The sequence below is a fragment of the Drosophila hydei genome, unplaced genomic scaffold, assembly GCF_003285905.1.
Source record: "Drosophila hydei strain 15085-1641.00,03,60 unplaced genomic scaffold, DhydRS2 tig00008144-arrow-arrow-pilon, whole genome shotgun sequence".
NCBI classification, from domain to species: domain Eukaryota; kingdom Metazoa; phylum Arthropoda; class Insecta; order Diptera; family Drosophilidae; genus Drosophila; species Drosophila hydei.
In genome coordinates this window covers 1,273,710-1,301,441 of record NW_022045849.1, presented here as the reverse complement: position 1 = coordinate 1,301,441, position 27,732 = coordinate 1,273,710, and the positions used below count along the sequence as shown (strand labels likewise).

Sequence of the window (27,732 nt, the reverse complement as noted above, 5' to 3'; positions counted from 1 at the left end):
GGGCAGACGAGCAGAAGGATAGATGATCACATCTTGATCTACTCAGCTTCGCCTTAACAAGAAGATAAATAGCAACATGCTGGGTTTGATTAGCCCTTCTCTGCCACTGTGCAGAAAGACCTCAGCACTTTTCAGTGAGCACAGGGTATAAAAGTTAAGTGCATTCCCCCCATGATGTGGCATAAAATAATGTAATTCTTACATATACGAATACACACATACATAGACTTACATATATATATATATTATATACATTATATATATATATTTAAATAAAAATGTAAAAAGTATTTAAGACCGATATAATCTCAATTAAATGAAATTATAGCCGAGATAATGGCGACAGCAAATTTGCATTGATGAGAACGATAAAAATTGTTAATCGCTTTAAATCTGTGGCGGGATTACGGCAAATGGCAGCGAACGTAAATGAAAAACTGCGAACTATCAAATTGATATTAAATAATTTACAATATAAATTTGCATTCGCACTTCAGTTTGCTCTGCAGACGCAGTTGATGCCTGTTACAGTTGCTATTAAAGATGCTGGGAGCATTGTCTCTCTCCCTTTACCCCTCTCCCTCTCTCTCTCTCGCTCTCGCTGAACATGTCTTTTGAGTTTCTGTTCTCAATATTTACGCTTGGTTTCGGCTGCCGAACTTTATTATTAGAAAAGTTTTAATGTATTTGGCAAAAGCAGAGGAAATCAAGGCACGAAAAACCCGAAAAACCCCAACAGAAAACAGGAAAAACATGTTCGAAGTGGAGAGCCCAATGATTATCGATTGATTACTCGGAAAACTTAATTCAATCAAGGTAGGTCGGCGCTTCTAATGGAATTTGTAAGCTCGCTAAATTCAAGGGCAGTCAAAATGATGTTTATTCATATCGGGCGAGCTTAGCCCGACTATATATATATATATATTGCTGCATAATGGAATAGGCATAGAAAACTTAAAACTTAGAAATTAAATTTGTGGCCATCGAACTCAACTGAGCTGCGCCTTAGAGTCTGTTGCGGTCTCTGCTGCCGCCTTGGCCTTGCGTATGTAGGTCTTGTAGTAGAAGTCGAAGAACATGGCGAACATGAAAATGTTCTGTATGAAGCCAATGAACGATATCAGGACTGGGAACTGGCAGGGATTCCGCACGATCACGAGCAGGAAGTGCAGAGTCAAGAAGCCAAACTGCAGCAGCTGCAGCTGGGTGATGTGACGCTTCCACCAGAGCAGGTGCTTCACGGCGCCCAGAGAGCTGGCAAAGTAGTAGGCGTACATGACCGAGTGCACGAACAGATTGATCACGCCCAGCATGGTGCAGTGCGAGCCCGCCAAGAAGGTCATATAGACGTAGACGCCGAAGATCATGCCGGCATGATGATACACGTGCAGGAAGCTCACCTGCGAGTTCTTCTTGCGCAACACTATGAAGACCTGCGAAAGAGCAGAGAAGTAACTGTTTTAGCCAAGCACAGTTGAAGCGCCAGCTGCTGCCACTGACCGTATCAAAGAGATCGAGATATTTGAGCAAGTAGTAGCCATAGGAGGCATAAATCAGCCTCATCATCTGCGGCGTCGTATTATCGTGCTCCACGGGCTGGCAGCTCAAGCTGAAGCTGGGCTGCAGCAGCGAGTAGTAAACGCCGTAGACGAACAGCAGCGAGTTGGCCACCACCTGAACGACGTTGTACAGCTGCATGACGAACTTCAGCTTGAACGGCTGGCGCTTTTCCATCCATTTGGGCCCGAAATGCAGCACAAATGCCAAATATCCAATGATCACGAGCGCCACGCCCCACATTCCACCCGTCAGCGGCAAGTGAGCGATGCGCGGATCTTTGTGCTGATCGTACAGATCCTGCACCGTATAATACAAAAAGGCAACAACATTTGGCGCCATCGGAGAGCTGTCACACAGGATTCTCTGGTTCACTTAATGCCAACACGAAATTCCTCAGCGTTTCGCACAGCTCGAAAGTCGATGTTATTCTGTGGCCCAACAGCGCGCAGAGGCCCACGTGCTCAGCTGGCCGGCCAAGCTGCGTATGATAATGACCGCTAAATGAGAATCATTACCAGCGCCCAATTGACCCCGAAGCTAAATGTTGCCAGCAGTGGAATTTTAGCGAGTGGCCATTGGCCCCCAGAGCAGCCAGACTAGCTATACTGACAACAATGACGACAGAGCTATGACGCCTGCAAGACTATTCGCAATTTCTGATCAATATATATATCTCAATATATATATATTATGACAAACAGCCAGCTGAGGGAAGTGGGGTAGACCAAAGACATCTTGGGCGGGTTCTACAGTTCATGTGGGAATAGTTTATAGATAGAATAGAGTGTTGCTATTGGCCATGACTATACTTCAGCTGCCTTACAAGTTGTTGATAACGCTTGACTATTTAAATATTTAAAAGAGTTTGCTGTTTAATTATAAATTGGCTTACATTAGCTAAGCTAGAGGAAAGGCTTGCAATGCGCCTTGCGAGATTCCGTTGTGCAAGTCTTTACTGTATTACAGTTGACATATTTGAGTATTCTTACTCTATGCAATCTAAGGTCTAACACTAAGCTGCAGATTGGTAAGTATGTAATAAATATAAATGCCATTGCAACTAGCATTAAAGCAGGCACAGAAAAGTGGATTCCATACTGAGCAGCTGAATTGGTAGTCAACATTGCGAACCAAGTCATCAAAAATTTAATAAATATTTTAATGAAGTCTGAGCTCATATCAAATGGCATAGATGTAGCTTTAATATAAAATTAGCAGCAAACTAATATCAATAACAATTGCCCCTTTATTGCACTTTCTTTTACTATTGCTCTTATGCGGTCAGCCCATATAACTTTGACAACTTCAGAGCTAAGATCATGCAGCTTTGAAAGCTATAAGCCTTAAGCAGTTTTGGGCATAACTAAGAAAAGTAAATAAGATTCGAAAGACAATCAAACAGTGACAGCCAATGCTGAGCTGATTAGTCCTAAGCAGAGTGAGTCCAAGTGTCTAAGCAAGTTAACATGGCTCTGTAAGTTCTTTAAAGATGCTCAGCTTAAGCTATACTAGACTAAGTTTAAGTTAAGCGTTAAAGGCTAGAAATCATCAGAGCTGAAGCTAGTTTCGCTCATTGAGCCATGCCAAATTGATAAGCTTTGATTTCTTAATGAATTTAGCTGCTTTCTGAGCCATAAAGTAGAGGCAGATGCATCAGCTGCCTGTGACAGACTGCTCCTGCATGCACATATCAAAAGTCAATTAAGCTCATTTGAACATGGATCAATCTAGATAGATTACACACATATACGACCTTAGTAAATGGCCTGACCTTGTTGTTGTTGCTGCTGCTATGCCCCAGCACCTTGCTGGCCAAGGGAAACATTTGCATTTAGCTGGCAGCTGCTGAGCGGAATATGACAATAAACGAGCTGCAGCAGCTCATTTGCACAAATAAGCCATAACCGCATGACTGTTGGCGGCCATTCGCCGTTCGCCGTTCGCCGTTTGCCGTTCGCCGTTCGCCTTACGCCATTGGTCTTGGAACGTGGCTTGTTGGCAATGTAAAGTGTGCCGCTGGTAGTGTAATAACCATAATGCCAACGTTTATGGCCACAGCAAACAACAAAAATAATAATGGTAATCATTTCGCCGTTCGCCGGAAGTATGCAAATATACGAGACGACTGCGTTGATGATGGCAATGACGACGACGACGAAGGCGACGGCGATGTCGATGTCGATTCAGCCTGGCCAAGGCCATGAACTGCTTCAAGGATATGCGAGGAGTATATGGTCAGTCTTCGTCAAGCCACCTTGAGCTGTTTCATTTGCTTTCCTTGCGCTCCGCAAATGATGCGTTAATGAACGTGACACAGGCAAACATATAGTCAAGAGCGGCAAGTGTCTCTCGCTGCCTCTCTCGCTCTTGAGCTGTGACTGTCTGTAATCATGGCTCAGTGAATGAAAATAATAATAATCTCTCTTTTGGCAGGAAATGAAGGGAAATTCAACAGGAAACTTTTGTGACGTGCCGCAAACATTTCGTGCCATATAGCAATTCTCTCTGTGATTCTATGGCTCTGCCTGGCTCTGTGTGCGTGTGTGTGTGGATGCCTCTTCGCTGGCTTTTCAAATATTTAATTTTTGAGCACTGAAAAAGAGTATATAAAAAAGAGTATATAGTTTTAAGCCATGTACGCTTGGCAGTTCGTTTGGCTACCTGTACACTTGCCTCTACTACACTCATTGGGCAGCTGGCAAATTGGGCTTTGTTCTGGGGCTATTAAAGTTAAGGACTTGAAATTTGAGCATATCTTTGCAAGCTACAAATTTGAAGTGTTTGCAGTAGTGACAGTTTGGAACGTATCAAATGCTCTGCTGTAACTGCCACAAGTGTAACTTCTACTAAATGCTACTTGTGTGATGTGTTGGGTATATTTATACTAGCTGGGGCATGATAAGCCCTTTGTATCTTCCCAGTAATTTACCGATGATTCCCTTTATAGATTGGCTATTCATTTGTTTGAGGTACCACAAAGATCGACGATTCTTGGAAGGACCAAAACTCGTTGTAGTTCAAGTTAATTTCAGTTCATTTGAGCCTTTCTAAGAGGCGTCTTTTGGAGTGACGAGGAGTTTAACAAAATTCACTGTAGCTCGGACATTGTACGTATAACCATTAAATATACATACCCTTTACATACTCTCTGTACCTCCTATACTATCTATACCCTCTAAACAATCTTTACCTTCTATACTATCTATACTTTCTATACTCTCTATACTCTCTATACTCTCTATACTCTCTATACTCTCTATACTCTCTATACTCTCTATACTCTCTATACTCTCTATACTCTCTATACTTTCTATACTCTCTATACTCTCTATACTCTCTATACTCTCTATACTCTCTATGCTCTCTATATTTTCTATACTCTCTATGCTCTCTATTCTCTCTATACTCTCTATACTCTCTATACTCTCTATACTCTCTATACTCCCTTAAGTCAACTTTAACATAAGTACATCTGTTCTAACTTCTTATTGATTTACTATTTTCATCTTGTATTTCATGCCACATATTCATCAATTTCAACTGCTCAAATTGTCAGCTCCAGCTGTTTAGCTATCTGTCTATAGCTGGTTTTCAGTTCAATCTGCTCGACTATCGATAGCTGCCGCTCAGCTCAAGCTGTTCACCTGCTTTAAGGTATTGTATTGCTATCGCTGTAGCATATTATTTTCAATGAACGTGTTAATTAGCTCTCGCTGCAGAGTCCGCCTGCAAGACAAGTGGCAACAACTACTTTCTTTTAACAGTTGCTGCAACAGTTGCGACTATCGCCGAGAGGCAGTAAAAACGTTTTCGTACTGTCGTCATTACACAGCCATTTGCATTTCAAGGATGTAAATGTAAATGTGCAGCTGTTGGTAATTATTGCCGTGATAATGACTGCAACGGCACCAAGAAGAAGTTAAATGCCTGGGAATCACTGAGATTTTCAATGTGCTTGCGGCCATTTCCATTGATTTTTGCCTCAAACTGAATTTTATACAAATTTCGTATTTTTTCGTAGCATATTTTGAGGCGCTAACGAGCCAGACAAAGCTGAAACATTTCTCTCTTTGCGTGCGTTGCTACCAAGAAGGTTGGCCCTGAGACAGTTTAGCTCATTCAATCGAAGGCAAACGAGTCATGGACATGCCTTAAAAGGTCAGTTTAAAGCTACGAATTTGCTGTAAGCGGATGTGCTTGGCTAGGATATACCCGAACTGATTTGAATAGGTGATTTTTGAAGCATTTTAGATAATGTCAGTGGAGAAAAGATGTTGCAATTTGGATATGGGTCAAACTAAAAATTTCGATCTTTCCCAACTTTAGAGAACTAAAGGAAGGCATAGAAAAGATGGAAGGTTCTGTATCTACGTACACTTTGAGGTATCGTTATAGCATATATTTGACGTACTTTGCACATTTAGCAGTCAGCTCTTTAAGCGGACTTTATGTGTTCAATATTGTTCATATCGATATTTATTATTATTTAACTTTTACTTAAAATGTTATCGAAACTTTGGGGCAAACGTGAGCTGTGCTTGCACATGCAAATCTTTCACATTAGCCGGACTACGAGATGGATGTACTGATATAGACGTATTCATATAGACGTATTCATAGAGAAGGTTTCATATAGACGTAGTCGGCTACACGGACTACACCACAGAAATACAGAGAAAAACCCAATTAATATGGCTTTCTTTATGACTCACCTATAACTATAATGCCCTGTCTCTGCAGAATACATATCGAGTTAGTTCTATGAAACGACGCCCACACACAGATGAGACTGTTTGAAACTGATAAAGCCTACTATTAATTCGAAATCAATCAGGTTTATTTCGTTATCGCGCAGGACACAAGAAGCCAAATCCGTGAAACAAAGCACGAGGGCAGTAATAGAAACGATTTCGTAAAAATATGACAAACAATCAAATCGCATTCGTAAAAAGCCGCAACAAAACATGCCAGCTGAGCCAGAGATTTGTTATCCAGCAGCAGCTAGAGCAGCATCAGCGCTGGAGCCGGCCTAGTCAACCCAAGTGCTGGGCGTTGGTTGTTGTTTGTTAGTTAATGGTGATGGAGGCGCGGTTGGCGTGAAGTAGGAAAAATAGCTGCAACAGCAACAGCGGCAACAGCAGCGGGAAGAGGAGCAGCAGCAGGAGTTGTAGGACTGATGAAAATTTATTGCTGCCAACATACCCAAAGGGATTCGCAAATATAATACTACAACCACAGCGGGGCGTAGCCCAGCATTCGGACGGATGAGCGCGCGAACAGATGGCAAGCAGGCGTCGACGTCGACGGCGACGTCGGCAGCGACAGCGACAGCGACAGCAACAGCAACAGAAGGCAAGGCAACTGCATATAAACACGTACAACATGTCATGCAGTTTGCCTGTTCCCTGTTCGCTGGATCTGAATCTCTATATATATGGTCTATGCGCTCGTTGCTATGCTAACATGTTTCTCATGAATGTGTATGGGTGTGTGTTGTGTGTAGCGTGTGCCTGGAATGTGTGTTACAGGGGCGTGCGTATGGCAAAAAACTAAATCTATGAAAAAAATTTTACAAAAGCAAAACATATAAAATGCGGTTTCGCAGCGCAAGAAATCCGTAAAAAAATCTGTACAAACAAGAGTGCTCCTAGGAGGAAGTGAACGACTAGTAAATACCCAGCTGGTATTTCTATCTTGGCATAACTATGTGAGACACTAACTGTACTTGCTCTTGTTCTTTAGACAGCCCTTCACTATTAGAAGCAGGCTGTTTGAACTCTGCTTCTAGATGTGCAATTATTTTGATATACTCAGTGCTTCAATATAACAGCTAAATGTGCGTGTGTACCAAAGCATAAGTCTGTATAATATGAAATGAGGTTTTTCTTTGAAAACTTGGCTTGGAATGGGGAACATTTCCAAAACTGAAAATAATGCTTAGCAGTGTACATATCGAATAAACTTAAAAACCCATTGTGATCTCTTTAGTTTATATAGCTATCAAGTTACTGAAATTAGCAAATATTTATCGATATTATGAAATTGACATGAGATATAAAACGAAAGCTTCTATATTCAAGTGCGAATATCTCATAAAAATACACATCTCAATTTACAAATCTCTAGCACTTATACTTTTCGAGATATGTGCAAGTATCCATCAGCCAAAGCCGCTTATGTGGCAAGTGCAGGAAAACGGCATTCCCGCTACAACTATTTGGCAAAGGGTACTTAAGCTAGATATATATACATGTGTGTATGACAGCTAGAACATGTATGTGGGTTCATCCTCTCACCTCGGCTCTCATCCAATCTCAGCCAGTGTTGCTGTACATCGTGCTCAGCATGCACGAGCCACAGAGCACGCACTCTTCATGTTTTGTTATGAAAATTTAAGTGAAATCACTTAAAATGCCAAACAAAACTACCAAATAGGCAGGCAGACATAGGAGCGGGGGCGTTGTTTGGTGCACTTCAGGGGCAGGTCTACGTGTGATGCAGTCTTCCATTCGTGCTGCGATAATAATGCGACAGTATAAACTATTGTCGCTTGATGTGTGCTAAGTGCTTGCTCCAAATCCAAGTCTTGGAAAATGGGTCAGGCCACAAATCTGTAAGCGCTAAGGACTTTTCAGCTAATGCTATTTGGCCGCTCAATAAGCCACGTTAGGGCGATGCCGCCAATTTGCAGCGGAAGCTCGTCGCCTTGCCTCCTCCTCTGCACATTTGTTGCTGTCAATAGCTACGTTTTATTGCCGTGTCCTTTGCACTCAAGAACAATAGAGAACTTTCGCAATGGGCATGACACTCACGCTCACGCAGCTAGTTCACAAATTTATGATCAGTGACAAAGGCACATTTCCAGCTGTGATATACCTTTACTGCTGCTGTTCACTTCTCCGTGTGTGCGGCTATGCTGGTGTGTGTGTGTGTGCACGTCTATTATTGTTGTGTGTTTTTGTTTTCGCAGAGTACACGCCTTTTCAGTGCCATTGTTACAGACACGCCTCCCGCCTACAGGTTGACGAAAAAACGTTGGCAATTCCATGCTGCGCCACGCATCGATGGTCCTTTTATGCGCTTCGCAGTTTTCACATATTTCTCTTTTTTTTCGTGTGATACTCGCTCATACAGTGGGGATGGGTATATGGGTTTTCTGTATAAACTGGTCTGGAAATGTCTTTAGATGGACTTAGCTTAAGCCTACTGTAAGCTTGTCAGCTGAGAAGTATTTTTAAGCGCTGTGCAAGTTAGAGATTTGGAATTTCAAAATATATATTCTGAAAAGTAAATGACAGCTCAAAAGTTTATATATAAAGGTTCCTTAGGGGCAGCTCCAGTTTCTGAGAAGTGTCTGACTCTTCAGATAATAACTTGTTATATATAAGTTGCTTGTTGCTCTATAGATGTAGCAAATGTTGTAGATACACATCTGCTGTGGGCGTGGCTACGCAACTGCAGCTCTTATAGATTCACCTGCTATGTTTGCCAGCGAGTATTATGCAATCAGTTAGGCCCGTCTGCAATGGCCTTCAGTTGTTTTGTTTTACGCGCGTTTGCCTTGGATTTCTGCGATAATGGAGACAAATGTTGGGCTCTTAAATTTATCGATTGGTTGCTCGGCTTTTGTAGAAGTTGCTAAGGCAAAAAATATGGCCCTGGCATGTGAATTTGTTTTTATAGCCCAGCCAGCCAGCCAGCCAGCCAGCCCGCCAGCTACCTAGCCAGGTGGGCTGTCCAGATTTAATGCTTAAAGTCGCACACACCTGAACTTTCAATTTATTTTGTGTTTTTCATTGCCTAATAGAAGCAAAGCAAAGTCGTCGCCCAAGATAAACTTGCGGCCAAGATAAGCCAAACTATTTGCGCAATGTAACCAGCATTTCTCTCGGCATAGTTTCAAGAATTTGCAATTTGCGACTGGCTGCCCGGTTCCGGCTGCTGGGCCACAGGTTCGGCTCCTGTTATAAACTTTCAAATTGAAAGTTCATCGCATTTTGGCAGCTGTTCCGGTTCGCAGCTGGCTGGCAGGCAGGCAAATTTGTTGAAACATTTGTTACGTTTTGTCTGAGATTCTTAAATTTTTCTAGCATTTCTTCAGCATTTTTTGTGTCGGTCAGAGCTTTGCGTTCTGTGTACTTAAGCGAACTTTTAATGTTTTTTCATGGTTACTCAGCTCAAGCATTGCGGTTCGGTTCAGAGCGATTAGGGCAACGTGCTCAAGGGCCTCGCCACACGGATTTAGTTAGCATTTAAATATGCTCGCGATAGCTCTGCGAAATGCGTGCTCGCGTATTTTCTATTATGCAAAAACATAAATGCAACTAACGTCGGTTGAAAGTGCTTCTGGCAGGGGAAAAAGAAGCACAAATTGCAAATTTCCCAATGGGAATGATGGACTGGGAGATACCTGGCATGCCGGGTATTACCTATTTACATAGAAGCAATTATATAGATTTTTATATATAGGTTATACAACTTCTTCCTTCAGCTTTACTATTAGAAATAAAATATGAAGATATTCGATTATTTAGATAAAGCTGTAAGATACTTATATATGTTTTAAGAGCAGATAAATTGTATATTTCATGTTCAGGCAGGAAATTTGAAATTTCAATAAAGGAAATTAAAGTATAGAAATTAGAATTATAAAAATATCAAACATAAAATGTCTTTGAAAAGCAAGCAGAAGAGAAAATTCCAGACTTGAATTAAAGTAGAAAAAGTTAAAATTTAAAATTTAAAAGTTAATATGAAATTGATGGCTGAAACCTTTGGGCACTTAGTCAATTTTCAATGAATTTGAAGTTTAAAAATTTAGGATAAACAAATATTATATTATATTATTATAGAGTCAATTTATAAGGAAGCTACACTGGAAGATGCCATAGATGTTGCATTAATTTAAACAACTTTACTCAATTTTGTTTTCATTGCTAGTTTACAGGGTATATTAGCTAGTGGGAGTGAAGAGTTGTACAGACACAAGTATGAAAAAAATGTATATATATATATATCATATATAAAGTTGTACACGTTAAATGCATAAGCTGCGGCACAGAGCTGGCATCACTTCCAGCTCCCTAACTTCACCTAAAATGCCAGCGGGCACTCATGCTTTTAGTGGCATGAAGCAGCTTTTGTTCAGGCAAGCCAAGGCTGGGGCGAGAGGGAGAGGTAGCGCGAAAGAGTGTGGAAGGGAGATGGCGCGTTTGTGTCTACTTACCTCGATTCGAAATGGCAGCATCGGCATAGCAATGCGCGTGTAGCAACCAGCCCAGGCTAATTACAATCAAAATGGAACAATTCATTTTGCGGGGGCGTTGGCTCGTCGAGGAAGTCGCTAAATTCCCGCGACGTATGCTACGTAAAATGATTCTCATTGTTTCGCGTTTGCCAGTGCTAAACGCATACGCACACGCAGACGCAGAAGCAGACGCAGAAGCAGACGCAGTCGCAGCCTTTGCTTGTAATTGCTTGAAGTGGTCTCGAGCTGTGTCAACTGTAATTGATATGGTTTATGAAATACTCGAGCGCCGTCTTCTGTCTTCTGTCCTTTGTTTTTGTTTTTTAAGTCCTTACTTTATTTTAGCACTCAAATTTTAATTAAATTTATTTCTTTCTGCTCAAATGTTCTTTTATATTCACTTGTAACTCTCAAGTACATATAACATCACTTTCGTTTTTCTCTTCGAGGGTTCCACACAATGTTTAAAACGTCTCGCAATTATCTAAAAATAGATGAGAAAAAAATATATTTTATTAATTTAATTTAAGCTTTTTAAACTTGCACATATATATATAATAAAAAATTGTTTAAAAATATCAAAAATAATTTGGGAAATATTCAAAACAATTTTTAAAATATGCAGAAATATTCAATAACATATAACAACATTTTCAGAATATTGAAAAATGTTTAGGATATTTAAAAGAATATTTACAATATCTAAAAATATTTGTAAATTACTCAAAAGCTTATTTTTATAAAACCTCAAAATATTTTGGAATTATTTTGAGAGATCTATAAATATTTTCGTATGTTTTTCTTTAAAAATATTTTTAAAATATTTAGAAATATTTCCACTCTTGTCCGATACATTCAGCTCTCAGTAAAAAGAACACCTTAAAATAGTTTAAAAAAAATTAGACAAATATTTAAAATTATCAGAGATTTTCATAAATATTCATAGATATTTTTGAAGGTAGCTTTAAATATCAATATATTAATTTTAAAGTATTTTTATTGACACTCCAAAAATGTCATCACTTTTATCAAACAAGCTTATTTACGCAGACAAGCCTTGTTTTTTAATAATCCCCAGAGTGCAAACTGAAAGAGAGCTTAAGAAGCAAGTGCAGCGCATGTTTAGGGGGAAGTAAACGCCCGACGGAGATGAGGAGCAAAGTAAACGAAACTTTAACTGTAAAGTTCATAGTCAAATAACGAATTGCTCTTAAGGACATACTCATATATGCACACAAGCCCTTGCCTGGGTCTGCCATGGTCTACTCTGCTCTGCTGTCATATTTAAAGACAAAGTTTTACATAATTTAATGAGTTTGCCTTTTGTAATGGGCAAGCAGCAGGGACAAACGCTGGCCACTGCATGTGTGACCCTTGGCTGTGGGCTTACCCACAGCCCAAGAACCCAAGAAAAATAAGCAAACAAAAAAGTTCAAATTATTTCATTATCACTTTCGAGCAGGGCAAAAAAAAACACAGTGACTCGCAAAACCATAAACGGCAAAAAAGCTTCAGACTGCTCTTGTGCCCGACTAGCACATACCCTGACCGAACAGTCCAGCTGTGAGCGTGACAACGCTGACTGCACTTGCTCTTCCCACAGGCTCAAACTATGAGAAATGGATGGATTAAATTTTGGTACGAGCTTTAGGTTCTAAATGAAGAAACTACTACAGCTAAGAGATGCAATGCTTCAAGTCTCTAGCTTTTGTAGTCCTCGAGATTGTAAAGTTCATACCAAAACGCCGATGACTCATCGCAGTATAACCCGTTTATCCCACTTCCTATGAGTACAGGGTATTGCAATTGCTTTAAAGCTGTAAAAGTCGCTACTTGTTTTTTTTTTTTTTTTTGGGTGGCTTGAAGTTGGGAGCTGCGGGCAAGACGCGACTGCTCATAAAAAATAAAGTTATAAATTTAGATTAGTCCGTGCCGAGCCGAGTCGATATAACTGAAGGAACCGAACCGTCTACAGTCTATGAAGCGGCCGGGCCCCGTGCAGTTGGCAAACCCATTAAAGTCACTGCGCTTGTGTTTAAGAGGACGTCATGTATATAATTATCTATCGTATTCATTATTGCCATGGATAGCCCGAGGCGGCGCAAGGTTCTCTCCCGTCGCTTCATGTCCTCGAGGAGCAATAAAATATTTGTATCTATTTCGTACGCTGCACAGCTCCGAAGCGAGGTGCTGCCACACACACACAGACAGATGTATGTATATATATGTATATATCTGTGTGTGTCTGTGCTAGCCATGTAATTACTCAAAATGATGTAAGGTATTTTATAGGAACGGAGGTCAGCAGGAAGTTAGAAGCTTTTATATATGCCGGCCTTTGGTCTTCTGCAGGCCGAAAAAGCTTTTATCACGTGGTGCTAAAGAGTCATAAACAAAATCGTCCTGTCTGCCATATAAGGAGGCAACGCAGCGGGAGACTCTACAAATAGCCAGCCTCCATTGTCCATTGGCCATTGTCATCTTAGACGGTTCAACATTACTCTATGTTGCTGTTGGCCAAGGTTATCAGTTTTATGGTTGCATGGCCTACAGATTTATATACCCTGTACAGCTTTAAGCATGAAATTGAATAGGGTATATTGGTTTTGTGAGAGTGTATGTAGCAGGCAGCAGAAAGGGGTGCGGCTGATGCCAAAATGCATACATGGACTTGATTAGAATCAACAGCTGAATCCAAGTTTAGATATTCTTGAGTTTGTGCGAATGCATATATCTCAAGAAATATAAAAGCTAAAGACTTCAGCGTTGATATATTTAATCCTGTATACTATACGCTGTAAATATCGTAGACTTTCTTTCGATACCTCATGCCACATTGATTATATCGATAAATATCGATATTTCCAGCAGGCTTTTATACATAACTTGAAAAATGTTAATGATAGATGTACAAAATTTGGTATATAGATGCGCTTAGAGAAATGTCAGACTTATAACATTTGCTGAGTCTTAATAATTTTGCTAATTTCCTCAGAATTCGAAAAAAATAGCTGATAGAGTCTTAAAATTTTGTATATATCGACACTTTTAAATCCTTTTTATACCCTCAAAATTTCATTAGGTTCGCACATCTAGAACCCGAGTTCAATCAGTTCATTTCTTACAGAGGATGCCTGTATGAAGACCAAACAGCTAGTGCTGCTTGTGGGCATGTTATTGTGTCCGCATGCATACTGACAGTATCTTAAGCTTAAAGGTACAGCTCTGTGCTGGCTTACAGGTATCTCCTAGTCGAGCACTCCCTACAGGGCCTGCCTGTTATATACTGCACATCATAGGCCGCATGCTGTGTGCGCGTAATTTTGGTTTAGCTTTAATTTATGACACCGTCTCACAGGGCAGTCGCTGGACTTATTGCTCCAGCAAAGATCTTGACTTTGATTTCTGCCTTAACAAATTTAGTTGAAATGCTTTGGTAGAGCATTTGTCTCCTCGGACGCTGCTGCTGAGATGAATATTCCTACTGCTGGTCGCATCATCTTTAAGTGTTTCTCATTAACATTTTACGTGCGATTGCAGTTGGTTTTGGAATTTTCGTTCAAGTCATTTGCTATCTAACCTTAACTTTTTGGTGACTTTCGCTTTTGGCCAAGTTCCGTTTGGTCCTTTTGGCCCTATAAATTGCACTTTGCGGTATAATTGCGAGCTACAAGTTGCCTGCGCAATCAGTTTTTGCTGGTTAAACTGATTTTCTGCCAGCAGACGCTGACACAGGATGGGCCCCAGTGGGACGTGGATAAAGGCGAAACAGAAACAGACGGAAGGGAAAAGCCAAGTCTTTTGTCAGTCAGTTTGCTGTGGCCGACAGCCGAAACTTTAAAATGGGTTAATTGCATTGTAAACTAGACAAACAAATGGCAAACAAGTTCAGACCCCTCGCCGCCTGCGCAACACACACAAAACTCGAAAAAAGTCACTGAGCAAATTGGAACAGCGCTGCGCTAGTGGAGCTTGGCTCAGATTCGATTTAAGCAGTTGAGTTTTAATCTGTCTTTTTTAGTCTGCTGGATTATCGACTGCTCGATACTCGCTCGTGCCACAAAAACTGCATAGCTTAATTAAAGATATGCCACGCCCTTAAAAAGGGTCATTTGTGTATAATATTGCTTCAATTTATAGACGAGCTCAACTGAGTTGTCTGACTTCGTTCTGTGTAGAAGCTTAAACAGCAGCTCAGTTGCTTGACTTTCAAGTTCTGTTAAAGTCTGAAGTATATATTTTTTTCACAATTTTAGAATCCCCCAATAGATGTCGCTTTATATAAACTGAGCATTTTCTTAAGCGAAAGGTAGTCTAGTCCCTATCTACGCGCTGCTTGCATGCGCATGCAAGAGGTATGACTACTTGAGTAGACAGGACCTCCAAGTCCCTCGCTTGCCTACACACATATATATATACTCGAGTATATCCATCAAAATGTCAACTCTTCATCTACCATGTCGTATCTTGTTTTAGTAACTCCCAATTTGCCACAAGCTTAACCGACACGGCTTCACTTGACATCACAAGTTTCAAGCTTCAAGTCTGCAGCCAAACTCACATCAAAGTCGCAGGCTAACCAAATCCAATATACTCCTTTTCACTTCATGAACGGGCGTAATTAGCAGAGCCTTGTTGCCTCAGTCTGAAGACAATAAATAAGCAAAGCAGAGCTCATTTCATGCTCTGCTGCAATCACGTTGACGCAGCTTCACTGAGCTGTGCAGCAGCCTATGAATGCATTAGCAGCTCCTGGCGAGTGAAGGACACCAGGCAGAGCATGTGATATCGAGACGATTTCTAATGGTGTTCAACTCTCGCCGCTGAGGTTAAAAGTTCAAAGTTCAGCGACAATGCGTGCGGCTTTGATAGGCCTCGTAGATATGCGAGTCTAAGAACTTTTTAATATGAAGAACTGATAGAAGATTATTAAAATTTTCCAAACGAATGTGCACAAGTTGCAGTGCAACAGTTTTTCAAGTATTTGGCTGGCTCAAAAGGTTATCTGCTGCTGTCGCCATATGCCATAGAGAGATGCCATCGAGCTGGCCTAGAGGGCGAGGGCGGGAGATGCCTTTCACATACTTCAGCTCTGAGTACTAAGTCTGTAAAGTTTTGTAGCCAAGCGACACACACTCAGTGCTTGTCATGAAATTTGCTGAGCTATGCGATGTGCTGCACACTTATTAAAGATTTCTTTAAAGTGAATGACTTTCTCAAAGCTGCAGCCATGGAGCCATTCCTGACATATAATATAATAACTTGGCCAAGCCTTTGACCCAACCAAATTCATTTATAGAGCGCACTATAATCGAGGTAATTTGAGATCTTTGCTCTATCTTTTACGACCAAATCAATTATCTTTTATGCTCATGCAATTTGCAGCTTGCAAAAGCTTTTAGGTATACCTCATTACAGTCAACATATGATGGGTATTGGGCTGAGGACTTGAATAAGACAGATTTTTTGTTAAAATTTCACATGAAAAGTTTTCACATGACTTTTCACATCACAGGCCCAGCAGCAGAGAAAGAAACTTTGCATGGATTTACATGCTCGCTTAAGAAGTGAAAAGAGTATATTGGTTTTGCGATATGTTCATTCAGTTTGGGTGTGTAAGCTTAGATCAATTTGTCGCCATTGAAGATGCTTGAAAGATTTCCTCTTGAGATTAATCAGAATGGATTTAAATGCCTTCGGAACTTCAACGAATGGCGCCCTGATGAAGGTAAGCAAGATATAAACTCTACTCCATGCTGAAGTTGAATCTACAAACAGAGCAGCTCTACTATGAAACGTCCAGACGTCAGCAGTCAGAGAAACTCTAATGGCTAAATATGTTTGTCTACAAATGCAAAAATGTATAACAAACAAATATGTTTTGCCATAGAAAACCTAATCTGAAAGAACTAACTTTGCTCTTCAAACTTCCTTTCAAATTTCAGCGTGATATTGTCATCTGACGGAGGACAAGTTGAGGCAGTAAATGGCAGGAGTTAGCACAGGTGTTCAGTAAAGTGAACAAACGATTTGACTTTGATGTTGCAAATGCTCACAATGAACTCAAAGTACTATGTTTTTTAACTCTTAGATAAGTATGTCTCATTAAAGGACTATTGTCAGCTCAGAATCGGGTGCAGCATTTCAGAAAACCTTTTTTGATAGTGAAACTTTGTCAGCTTTTAAATTTGCCAAATTTTATATATATATATAGAAATATATACATATATATATATATATATATATATATATATATATATATATATATATATATATATATGCACGTAACAGATCAAATAGTATTTAAATAAAAATGAAACTTTGTTCAAATTTATTTTCTAAATTGCTTTGGACGTTTGACCAATTCGTTATTTGACAACCTGCTGAGCTCCGCAATCGAGAAAAAAACTGTTATTGAACGACATTTGTAATAAAACAACGAATGCAACAAAAAATTGCAAAATCCATAAATCAAACAAAAACCAAAAATCTAGAAAAAACAGCAATTATATTAAATTTATGCCAGGGCATAAAAGTGCTTTGTTTAGGAAGCTTCAAAGGCTTTCAATGAAAACGAATATTCGTTATTTGAGACTAATTAAGCAATTGAAAACAATTGCAACTTAAATGTAGCGTAAAGTAAAGAAAAGATTAGAGATGCATAATAAACAAAAATAAAATTTATAATTGAATGAATGAGTTTAAGCAAATCTAGAGATAAAATCTCGTTTTCGATGTCAACTGCCCTCGGGTATGGAAGTATAAAACAAAATATAAAAGCTTTTTGCTTAAATAAGTTGGATAAACACAAGCAAATAACGGTGCTCTGTAACGGCAATGACTGACTAAAAGATACCCGAAGTGCCTTTTGTCTTTCAGATGTTGAGGAAGTGGACAAAGCTATGAGAAAAGTGAAGCGTAGTCGCAATAAACTGATTTCTGATTCTAGATTTTATTAGAAGACATTTAAAAGAAATTTAAACTTGAGCTTAAGTAAGTCTTCATTCAACTTTGATGGAACAGAACTCAGTCCAGACAGACAGACTTAGGCTCAATAAAACCTTCACGCCTCTTTCTGCCCGTTTCAATTGAATGAAAGAATTAAGGATTTCCATATTCAATGGCTGCAGGATATAAATACTAAGAGCTAATTTAATTAATTGTTTATCAAAGGCCTTGAACTTGGCCAGAACTGTTGACTGGCTGAGCCACATTTGAAGCCCCATCAAATGGAGTCAGATAGGAAAAGTCAGGTTGGGCTAGACAGTGTAATTATTCCATTCAACTCATTAATTTTCAGTGACAGACAGACAGACAGACAGACAGGCCTTGTCCTCGAGTAGTGTGTGAAGAAGTTCTTCAACGATTCCTTACCGAATAGCCAATAGCAAGAAATGCCCTGAGGACTGTAATTTACATTGCCTGCACAATAACCGCGCACCTGTCACACCTGACGACGCAAATTGAGCGAGCGAGCGGACTGGTATAGGATAGGCAAGTGTCACGCCCAGACAGTTAGACAATGTTCACCTTTTGTTTACAGCTACGGCTACAGCCACAGCGACAGCTCGAGCTCAAAGTGCACGACATACAGTGACACTTGACAAATTGTGTTTGGCAAAGAAACTGTTTAGCTTGACGAACAACTTGTAGATCAGCTTGTCAGATTGGCTTTACATATCAATATTCGGCGGAGAGAGAGAGAGAGAGGGAGAGAGAGTTAGAGTGAGGGAAAGTGAAGAGAAAAGAAAGGAATAACATTTTCACTTTTCTTCCTTTAAAACTCTGAAAGACTTCAACTTGACATGCTCTCAGTGCATATCATTTCCATGACAATTTTAATGAGATTCAACATAAAATTCAAGCTTAAATTGCTTGGCTTCAAGCAACTTTAATTCTAGTACTTTTTCTTTTTCATTTTATTTTTTCAGGCAGGTTTAGATACTTCAGCTTTAGTAAATTTTTCTTGATTAAAATTGGAAAAAATTTCTTCATTTGGAAATCTATTTCGCTGAAATAAACCTGAGCTTCAATTTGGTATTTCAAATTGATTTTTGCATCATTTCTACTTCTCGATTAGTAGAAATAACAACTATGGATAAGTATTCAAGAATTTTATTACTGAGATGGCCAAAGATGGAACTCGTTGCCGAAAATAAACAATCTTAAATTTTGCCTAAATATAACTTGAGTATTTGCTATTTAATTTCGATTTGTGATATGAATGCTTATTCATTCTGATCATAAAATATGATGAATAAATTTCATCTGGAAGAAAAGCAGCAGCAGCCCATTCATAGGCAGAAAGCGTGCTTGTGCTTAGCAGCTCTGCGCAAGATTCAGGGTAGCTCATAGTCGGGCAGTCCCGAAAAAAGCCGTTTGATTTGTTTACTTTTGTTGTACATAAACTCTTTGCTACTAGGAGATACCCTGAATAGTAGCAAATTCAGGGTATCTGCTAGTCGAACAATCCTCATTTCAGCTCTTTTAATTTTTTACTTTTGTTATACATATAATATATCGCGACTCTTCCAACGCTTATTGACCACGTTGCAAATCAGTAATTACTAGATCTTCCAGATGAGGGTATACTCTCTCTCTCTCTCTCTTCGGATAGAGTGGAAATATATTTAAGAAAGCAGCTAGTGTAATGCGCCTCTTATGTATTTATTCACTTGCTGCGAGTTAATTAATTGAAATTTCAATCGCAGTTGCTCTGAATGGGGCGTATGTTAAGGACTCACTCAGCAGTAGCCTTGCGGCTATCTTGCTTAGGCAAACAACTCGCAACTCGCAACTCGCAGCTCACATGCCACGTGATGAATTCACTTGCTTCGGAGCATGGAAACTTTCTGCAAGACTTTGTACTGGTTGTCAGCAGCACTTGTTAAACGCTTTTCCTGTTCTCTTTTCTCGCTTTTGTTGTAGTAGTTTTCATAAACTTTCCCTCCATGAGCATGGGTGTGTGTGTGTGTGTGTGTGTGTGGCACAAAAGCTGTTGCTTGCTTTGCTACTTAGGCGTTAGCTAAATGCTTTGCCCGCTGGGGTCAGGCACCAGACACGTCGTAGGACCCTTGTGCCGCTCACAATGCATGGATAGCTCTTGGCCATGCCAAAGACTTGCCTTCGCTGTTTGGCGGCCATGTTGCTTGTCGCTGGGTTTTCTTTTTCCTCTCCTCAAACAGCGTTGACTTCCTTGCTGCTATTAACTATAATTACCGCATTAAACGCCAAAGTGTCTTAATATTCAATTATAAGTTTCTTTTTTCCATCGAATACATTGTGCTATTTGCGCCGCTATGTGGGCAAACTTTTACTAATATTCATTTCAGCTCACTTTTTATATGCTTATGCAAGTAGAGTGCTTATTGGTTTTGTAGTTGAACTTGTAACAGGCTATTGGAGACGTGGAGGAACAGTCGTTGCGGCATCCATAAGATCTTCCATTTATATGTCTGTTCATCTTTACGTAAACAGCCTTCAATCTCGACTAGAAATAGTGCAGGTAACTCAAGTTTGCTGTTACTTATCGATATCAAACAACGAAATCGATAAGAATCGATATCAAGCGTTTGCTATTTGAGCGTATATCAAACACTCCATGACTTAGGCTCTATATATGACATATAGCTCAGTTATCTATGTCTATATATATCTATATATATCTATCTATAATAGCTATACATTACAGGGTAACTCCCAGTCGCTTACACCTATTTAGCCCGGCACACTCTCACTTGTTCAAGTTGTCTTTGTGTACTCTGTTAGCCGCCTTAATGACGCTTGAGTGCGTACAAATTATATCAGTAAATCTTAATGCTTCTATTGCTTTTGATTTTGTGCCAAAGCGAAAGGCTGGCCGAGTTCTGTCGACTCTTTGTACTCTATATATTGAACGCTTGAGCCGGGCAGAAGTATGTGCGCCATTTGTTTTATTGCCGCATCGATAAAATAAATTGTATGTGTGGCCCTTCCGGCACAGCTAATGGCCACAAGTTGAAAGTTTCGACATCGATGGCTGATTTTCGTTACGTTGCCAAATAGATAGAGAGAGAAGGAAGAGAGGGGGAGACCGAGGCAGATAGGTCTAATGAAATTAGAAGTTTGTGCCCCACAGACTTCTTGTTAGTATCTTGGCAAATTGTCCTACGAGATTCAACTCGGGCTGACTTACTCGCACTTCACTAAACTAATGAACACTCTTAAAGCAACAGAAACTTAATTAACGAATCGTGAAACCCCAATTTTGCATATTAATAATTACGGCACAGAGTTACCTTTAGTCGAGAGCCTCAGACTAGGGCTGCGACAGGGACACGCACACGAAGCCCATAAATAAGACGCGCTGTATACAAATTTTCTAGCACGCCTCGAATTTAAGTTGAGTTTAATTTGATTTCAACTCAATGCACACGAAGCAGCTCACGACGCAGCTCTAGCTCAGCTCATGGCTGCCAAGGCAGAGATAATAATAAGAATATTTATTACATATATAAACTCCCTCTCTCCGCCCTCGCTCACTCTTTTATCGGCAATTTCATTCAATTTTACTAAATTATTTTTGATTTGCGTCTGCAGCTTAAGCTGCCCTCAATTTTCCGGCTGAGATTGGGTTTATTCTTTCACAATTTCTGTGTTTTGCATTGTTTGCTATTTGCACTAGGATATATCCTAGACCAGCTTACGATTACACATACTTAAGCCTATGTGCTATGTGCCTACATGTCTGAATAGGGAACAACTATTTGTGCCTTCTTTCCATACTCGATGAATTCATTGAATATCTTTGGATTTTATTGTTTGCAGCACATGAATAGATCTTCTATTGTTGAGAGTTCTGAGCTCTGAGCTCATTAAAAATGGGAATAGGCAGAAGAAAGCACAGCAGACCCCATAAAGTATATATATTCTTGATCAGGACAACAAGCAGAGTCGTTCTAGCCATGCTCGTCTCCCCTTCTGTTCGCGTGCTCATGTGTGTATGCGTGTGTCTATCTGTGTATCAGCGCAGCGTTCGGGCATTTCCAAGTCAGGCACTCCCGACTGGAACACTCTCAATTGTTTTTTCATAATTTGTTTAGATGAGCCTATTTCAATTACTACTACAAGTGTGTGTATATTTTAATAGAGTTTATATAGCCATATAGTTGACTCTGGTTGTTCTAGATATGCTTAAAGAACTGAAATGTTGATAAATATAATTGATAGTTTTTAGAGGTGGGAAAAGATAGCAGAATAGCTCGACAGGCACAAAATATGGAATACATAGAAGCTGTTTAAAAGTCAATGATTTCTGTGAATTAAACCAAGTCTCCAACTACCTCAATTCCGCTAAATTCTTAAGTCCTATTGACACATTTTCAATGACTTCGGGCTATAGACGTTAAATACTTTGCTAAACTTTATTATTTTCAAAGAGTTCTGTTTAAATGTTCAGCTTGAAATCACTGAGTGAACATTAAAGTAATTTGCACTTGAGAAAAAAACTGTTGTGTTAACTGCTTTTCAGAGAAGCCAAAAACTTGTTAAGCTCACCAAAATCTTAGCAAAATTTTATATATTTGAGCTGAAAGAAAACTCTAAAAGGAAATGAAGGTGCGCATTTGTGTTTATGTTTTGGTTGGTGCCTTGCAAACCTTTTCAGTTTCACAATAACGGCAATTCGGAAAAAAAGGTTAAATAGCATTCGTTGAGGCTTACTTCTGGGCTATAGAAATGTGCTGGGAAAATAATCTAAATGCAAACACAACTATTTCGAGACGATTTCCTGCAACAATAGAGTTGCGCAACAAAAGCGGGAATAAAACATAAATTTCATAAATTAAAGTTGCCTTTTCAATGGACCCAAAAAGTATGCAACAAAAGAAAGTGCAAAACACATTTCTATAATAAAAAGATTTACATATATATATAAATATATATATGTGTGTGTATCTATGTGTGCGTGTGTGTAGGAGGAGCTGGAGGAATAGAAAAGTTGTCTGCCAATCCGTCAGCTGGTTTTTGTAAATAAAACCTGCCCCGACAAAGATTTGTTGGCAGCGCAAAGTTTCCCAACATGGAAAATTCTTAGCCTCGAAGCTGTCAGCAGCCAAAAGACGCAAAATTAGTGAAAGCACAGCGAAGAAAAAATGCTGAAAAATTGGCTAGAAGTGTGTGCGTGTGAAAGTCGAGGCCTGAGCCAGTTCTTAAAGTCCGGCCATATCCACTTTTATAAGCCAGCAAATTAGGCAACAGGCTATAAACGTTCATAGCCAACAATTTGCAAGTAAATAACTTGTTTTGTCTCGGGCAAGAAGTTCAAAATGAAAACGCTCCAGCTGCTGTTACCTTCTTAAACATTACCAAAAATATAAGAAGCAGCAGTAGCAGAAGCAGAAATAGAAGCAGCAGCAGAAATAAGCCAACAGCTGCCGACCTACTGCTAGGCAGCAAATGCCATTCTCAGTTGCCAAACATTTCTGCTTTGTAGGCAAATTATTCTTTTCCTCTCTTACTCTGTTTGGGCACAGCCTCTAAATATTCTGCTCAGCTTTAACAAATATTACAAATAATGACAGGCAACTCTGTAGCTGTGTAGCTGTGTGGCTGTGTGGCCGTGTAGCCAAGGCATTGCTTCTGCCACTGGCAGCAGACATTTGCCTAACTTCCTTTCTTCGTTCCTTCCTGCACTCCGTGTATCTACTTCTAGGAGATAAATGCCCATCATGGCCGTGCACACAAGCATTTCGAAGACATTCAAAAGTCGGCATGAAATTTAATTAAAAATGTTATTGCAACTACAGCCTGAGTTGTAGTGAAACCGAAAACCAAGTCTGACTATTTATATTACGTCTAACACAATTCAGTGTGATATGGGAGATATGCTAAAGGCTTCTTCTTGCTTACATGCACACACAGCATGAGCAAGTGCATTGCTAACAGCAGCTGCGCTCGTAGCTCCCCATCATGAGCAATAGTCCGATTGAACTCAGCTTCTGCCTGTCAGATCTTAATGAAATTTTCAGCACATGAAGATGTCAATAAAATGTTTGCTCATGTCAAATATCAAGAATCTATTAATTGTAATATATTTATTTTTGGCAAATTTTGGAAGTTGACTATGACGTATCTAAATTCTGAAACAGATACAATCCGTGTATTCGTTAGGAAAAGCGGCATACCAAAATTGATATCTCTAACTTTGATGCTCTTTAAGTTATGCCTATAAAACCAACTTAATGTATCGATATTTATCGATATTAGAGAATGAGAGTGAGCTAATATTTAAAAATGTTAAGCTTTTGCAACGTTAAGGTAAACAAGATTAAGAATTTTAAATTGCAAGTCTATGTCTCTCATAGTTCCAGAGATTGATGCAGACGCAAGGACAGACAAGCCAAGCAGAGACAGAGCAACACAGGCAAATGGAGTCAGCTTCCCACTGTCAATCAGTTTTGGCTGCATGCTCAGTGAACAAGCAACACTACAATTAAATTAAAGATGAGCTCACAGTCGATCCCACAATAGGCTGTGAAATTAAAGTGGCCCCAGCCCTCCACACATCGAATCCGAATCGTGTACAAAATTATTTGTGCTACTTCCGAAATTGTAGATGTTTAGTGGTTGAACATATGCTGCTAGTTAACTGACTAATCGCATTAGATTAACACATATACAAATAAAACTCTTGACGGCCAACAACAAAGCCACAACAATTACAAGGCAGATAGTAAAGGGCAGCTTAAGCAGGCGATGAAAAAAGGCGAACAGAAAAAAGTAAAAGGCGAGAGAACAAAAAACCAATCCAATATAGTTGTTATTGCCTTTGTGTTGTGCCTTGCAAAAGGCGTTTATAAATTACTTAAAGCACTTAATGCGGCACGAAAGAAAACTGGCAGAGCAACAGGAAGGAACATCCCAGACCCAGACCCAGACCCACTCCCAGCCCCAGCCCGAAGCCCGAAGCCCAAGCCCCAAGAACCAACAACCAGAACAGAAAACAACTTGTGGCATGACCAACCCATACGCACCATTGCAATATGCTTTCTCTCTCTACTTTTTTCTTTTTTGCTGCCTTGGCCAGATTAAAGCGTATCATGTTAGCAGCAAGTCCAAACCGCAGGCAGTTGAAGTAAGAACAGTTCAGACGAGCGCAACCGACTGCCCCATACTCGTCGAACTGGAAAGCAGACTAAGTGAGAAATCAACAGCTGCAAGACTGTGGAAAATAGAGTCTGTCCGGTTTGTTAGTTTCCTAAGAGATATGAATGTAGGAGGTACAGTTCTTATAGCTGTAGCTCCACATCAGACCATATAGAAGCTCTAGCACCACATCGGAATCTCTAGTTTCCCAAGTCTCTTTAGGTCAGTCAGTACACAAAAGCCAATAGACTCTCTTTTTGCCTCTCTCTTGGGCGAGCATAACTGGGTCTATTGCCAGAGCAAAGAAGAAGCTGGCGTCTGTTATAGGCATAAGAAAATCCTCTCAATTGATTATCAATCAATTTCTGTGTGGCAGTGTAGCATCTCCGCCCTCTGGAGTTGTGCGAAACAAAGGCGATTGAGGCTGCTCTATGCCATACATAAGATTGGGCTAATGGAATTAAAACTGGGCATGAGACAGTCGAGTCGAGTCGAGTCGAGTCCTAGCCAACAGTAAAACAATAAAAACGTGTCAACACAAATCAATTGCATTAAGCAGACAGCTAGCTGTAACATGACTCCCTACCCCCCGATAGTCCGTTAATGTGGTTTAGGCTCCTAAAACGAAATTGAGTCGCCTAATCGGGTGCTCAAATTAATGCTAATGCCAACAGCTGGCAGCGACTTATTTATGCAATGCATTGCGGAATTTTTGCTGCTTCTCATAATAATTAAGGATTATTTTGTGCGCTTCCTCAAAGCATTTTGCTCGAATACCCGAAATTCCACACAGAACATAATGGAAATATCTATGTATCTCTGGCAATTGTCTCTGTCCTGAGTGTGCCTATCTCGCTCTGTCTTTCTTTCTCTGTGTGGTGGCGTTATTAGAGTCAGCAACCAAAAATATTTCCTTAGACATTTTTCCAACCAAACATCCTTTGCCTGAGGTCTCCATCGCCATCTCAGAATTGAATAAAAGTCGTCGCAGTACATGCAATATCCAAGTGGAGACAAAGTCGCATATTGCTCGCTGCCCTTTTTATACCCTTAACCCTCATTGCAAAGGGTATAATGTTTGTGGCGAAGGAATGTGAATGTAGGCCAAAGCAGCTTAGACCGAACCTATAGATGCTTGCTTGATTGGGGTCAAAGTGCCTCTGTCCATCCGTCAGTCAGTTCCTACAGCTGTCCGTCTGTGTTGCTTTATGAACACTTGGATCTGGGAGCCTTTAGGAGCTAGGAACTTTATATTTTTCAGCTAGGTCATATTTAGACAATATTTCAATTCATCGATACCTTTTTTTATTAATAAAATATCGATTAAAATCGTTATCAGATTTTCGCTTTTGAGGGCACCTTAAAGCTTATTAGACTTAAAGATAATAAAATGTAATACATTTGTGTTCTGAAAGTATAGGCAAAGCACGAATAACCCATATTTAACTCTATTCTTTCTTAAAATAGGAAGTCAACATAAATTTAAAGATTTCTAGAAAAATAAAAATCTAAATGAAATTTGAATAGATAATCTATAAAGATGTGAAACTCTGACGATAAGTAAATTTAAGGTATGGATCTAAGATGCACACCTAGCCATATAAAAGTTCTATAGAAAATTGTGCGTTAAGGGTATTGCCAAGTCGTTCACTTCCGACTAGACCACGCTCTGTCTTGGTGTTCGTTTAGAGGGTAACTCGGAGTCATTCACACCCGACTCAAGACGTCAGTCTTACTTGATTTTCTTTTTCACACGTCGACGCATGTGTTTATTCGCACTTCGCACAGTTTAGCTTCCCTTTTGGCCTTCTTTTTTTCGGTTTTCCTGTTTTGGCATTTGCACAACAATTTTTGCGTCTTGAATGGAAATTCTCGTTCAAGAAACACAATTCGCCGCCTTAAGCCAACGCAAAACAATGAAAATTGGTTTTGTTACAACGTCTGTTGGCCAAGTTTGTGGCTGGCGTCTGAGCCTCTTTGCAAAAGACGTTCGCGTCTTTTTATTGCCACAGTTATTGTTGCTGTATTTATTTGGCAACAGTAAATGTGGCCAAGGAATGCACATTGCTGCCTTTGCAGCCTTTTTGTGTTTATGGTGTTGGGGGATATTATCTCATAAAATATAAAATGTAAACACTGGTAGGCTGTCAGACAGACAGCGGGACAGAGGGACAGACGACCTGGCTGCCTAGCTGGTTGGCTGACTGGCTGGTTGGCTGGCTTTGTCTCTTTAGCACGTACACGTTTATATTCCTTAATGTGATATTCAGTGTCAAGAGGCATGCCAAAAATCGAGAGGATTTTCAATAGTCGAGGAATATATACATATATATATATTATGAGTGTTTGCACTGTCATATAAATATTTATTACCTTTTCTTATAGGTGGTACTCGGAATTTCGATATACACTTGCACTTTCTATACACTTTCAGTTCTCAGTTATCAGTTTTCAGTTATCAGTTATCAGTTATCAGTTAACAGTTATTCCTTAACTTGCAAAAGCTGTTCTATTATGTCCATAGTACTTGGCTTATTCCGCTCAACATCTTAGCAGCTGTAAGCACAGACACAGCACACACACACAATCGCACGCATAAAAGCGTGCTAGAGTAACGGTATCTTTAACTGTAGCTTGCTTTTAAGCATGCACCGTTAATACATGAATACGCGCGCGCCACGTTTCACTGTGTCCGCCTTGTGTAAGAGTTCACTTTCTACTAAACACTTTAGTGTTGAGCGCGTGCTGCCGATTACCGTTATTTGTTCGGGTCGCCTTTCGGCAAAGCTTCGTGTGTTGCC

The 27,732-nt window shown here is 39.9% G+C and overlaps 2 protein-coding genes across 2 annotated transcripts in view; both read right to left on the bottom strand.

Annotated features, from left to right (window-relative positions):
* Positions 1–27,398, bottom strand: part of LOC111603498 (opioid-binding protein/cell adhesion molecule homolog) — a 64,425-nt gene extending 37,027 nt beyond the window's left edge. Inside the window, exons 1-2 of the mRNA XM_023321104.2 lie at positions 27,305–27,398; positions 10,787–11,291 (exon numbers count right to left, since the gene is read on the bottom strand). Of these exons, the coding sequence (XP_023176872.1) occupies positions 10,787–10,943 (157 nt within the window). The 5' untranslated portion in view covers positions 10,944–11,291; positions 27,305–27,398. The remainder of the gene's footprint in view (positions 1–10,786; positions 11,292–27,304) is intronic.
* On the bottom strand, positions 857–1,993 carry LOC111603499 (elongation of very long chain fatty acids protein F). The gene is made up of 2 exons (XM_023321105.2): positions 1,501–1,993; positions 857–1,433 (listed from the first exon to the last, which is right to left on the bottom strand). Exons 1-2 carry the CDS (start codon positions 1,897–1,899, stop codon positions 990–992), a joined length of 843 nt encoding a protein of 280 aa, XP_023176873.2. The 5' UTR covers positions 1,900–1,993; the 3' UTR covers positions 857–989.
* Positions 27,399–27,732: the final 334 nt, after the last annotated feature.

Bases quoted from the DNA above. Each gene is read 5' to 3' on its own strand.
- LOC111603499 (XM_023321105.2), bottom strand. From the start codon at position 1,899: ATGGCGCCAAATGTTGTTGCCTTTTTGTATTATACGGTGCAGGATCTG. The intron at 1,434-1,500 runs GTCAGTGGCAGC...GCTCTTTCGCAG, and splicing joins ATCTCGATCTCTTTGATACG to GTCTTCATAGTGTTGCGCAA.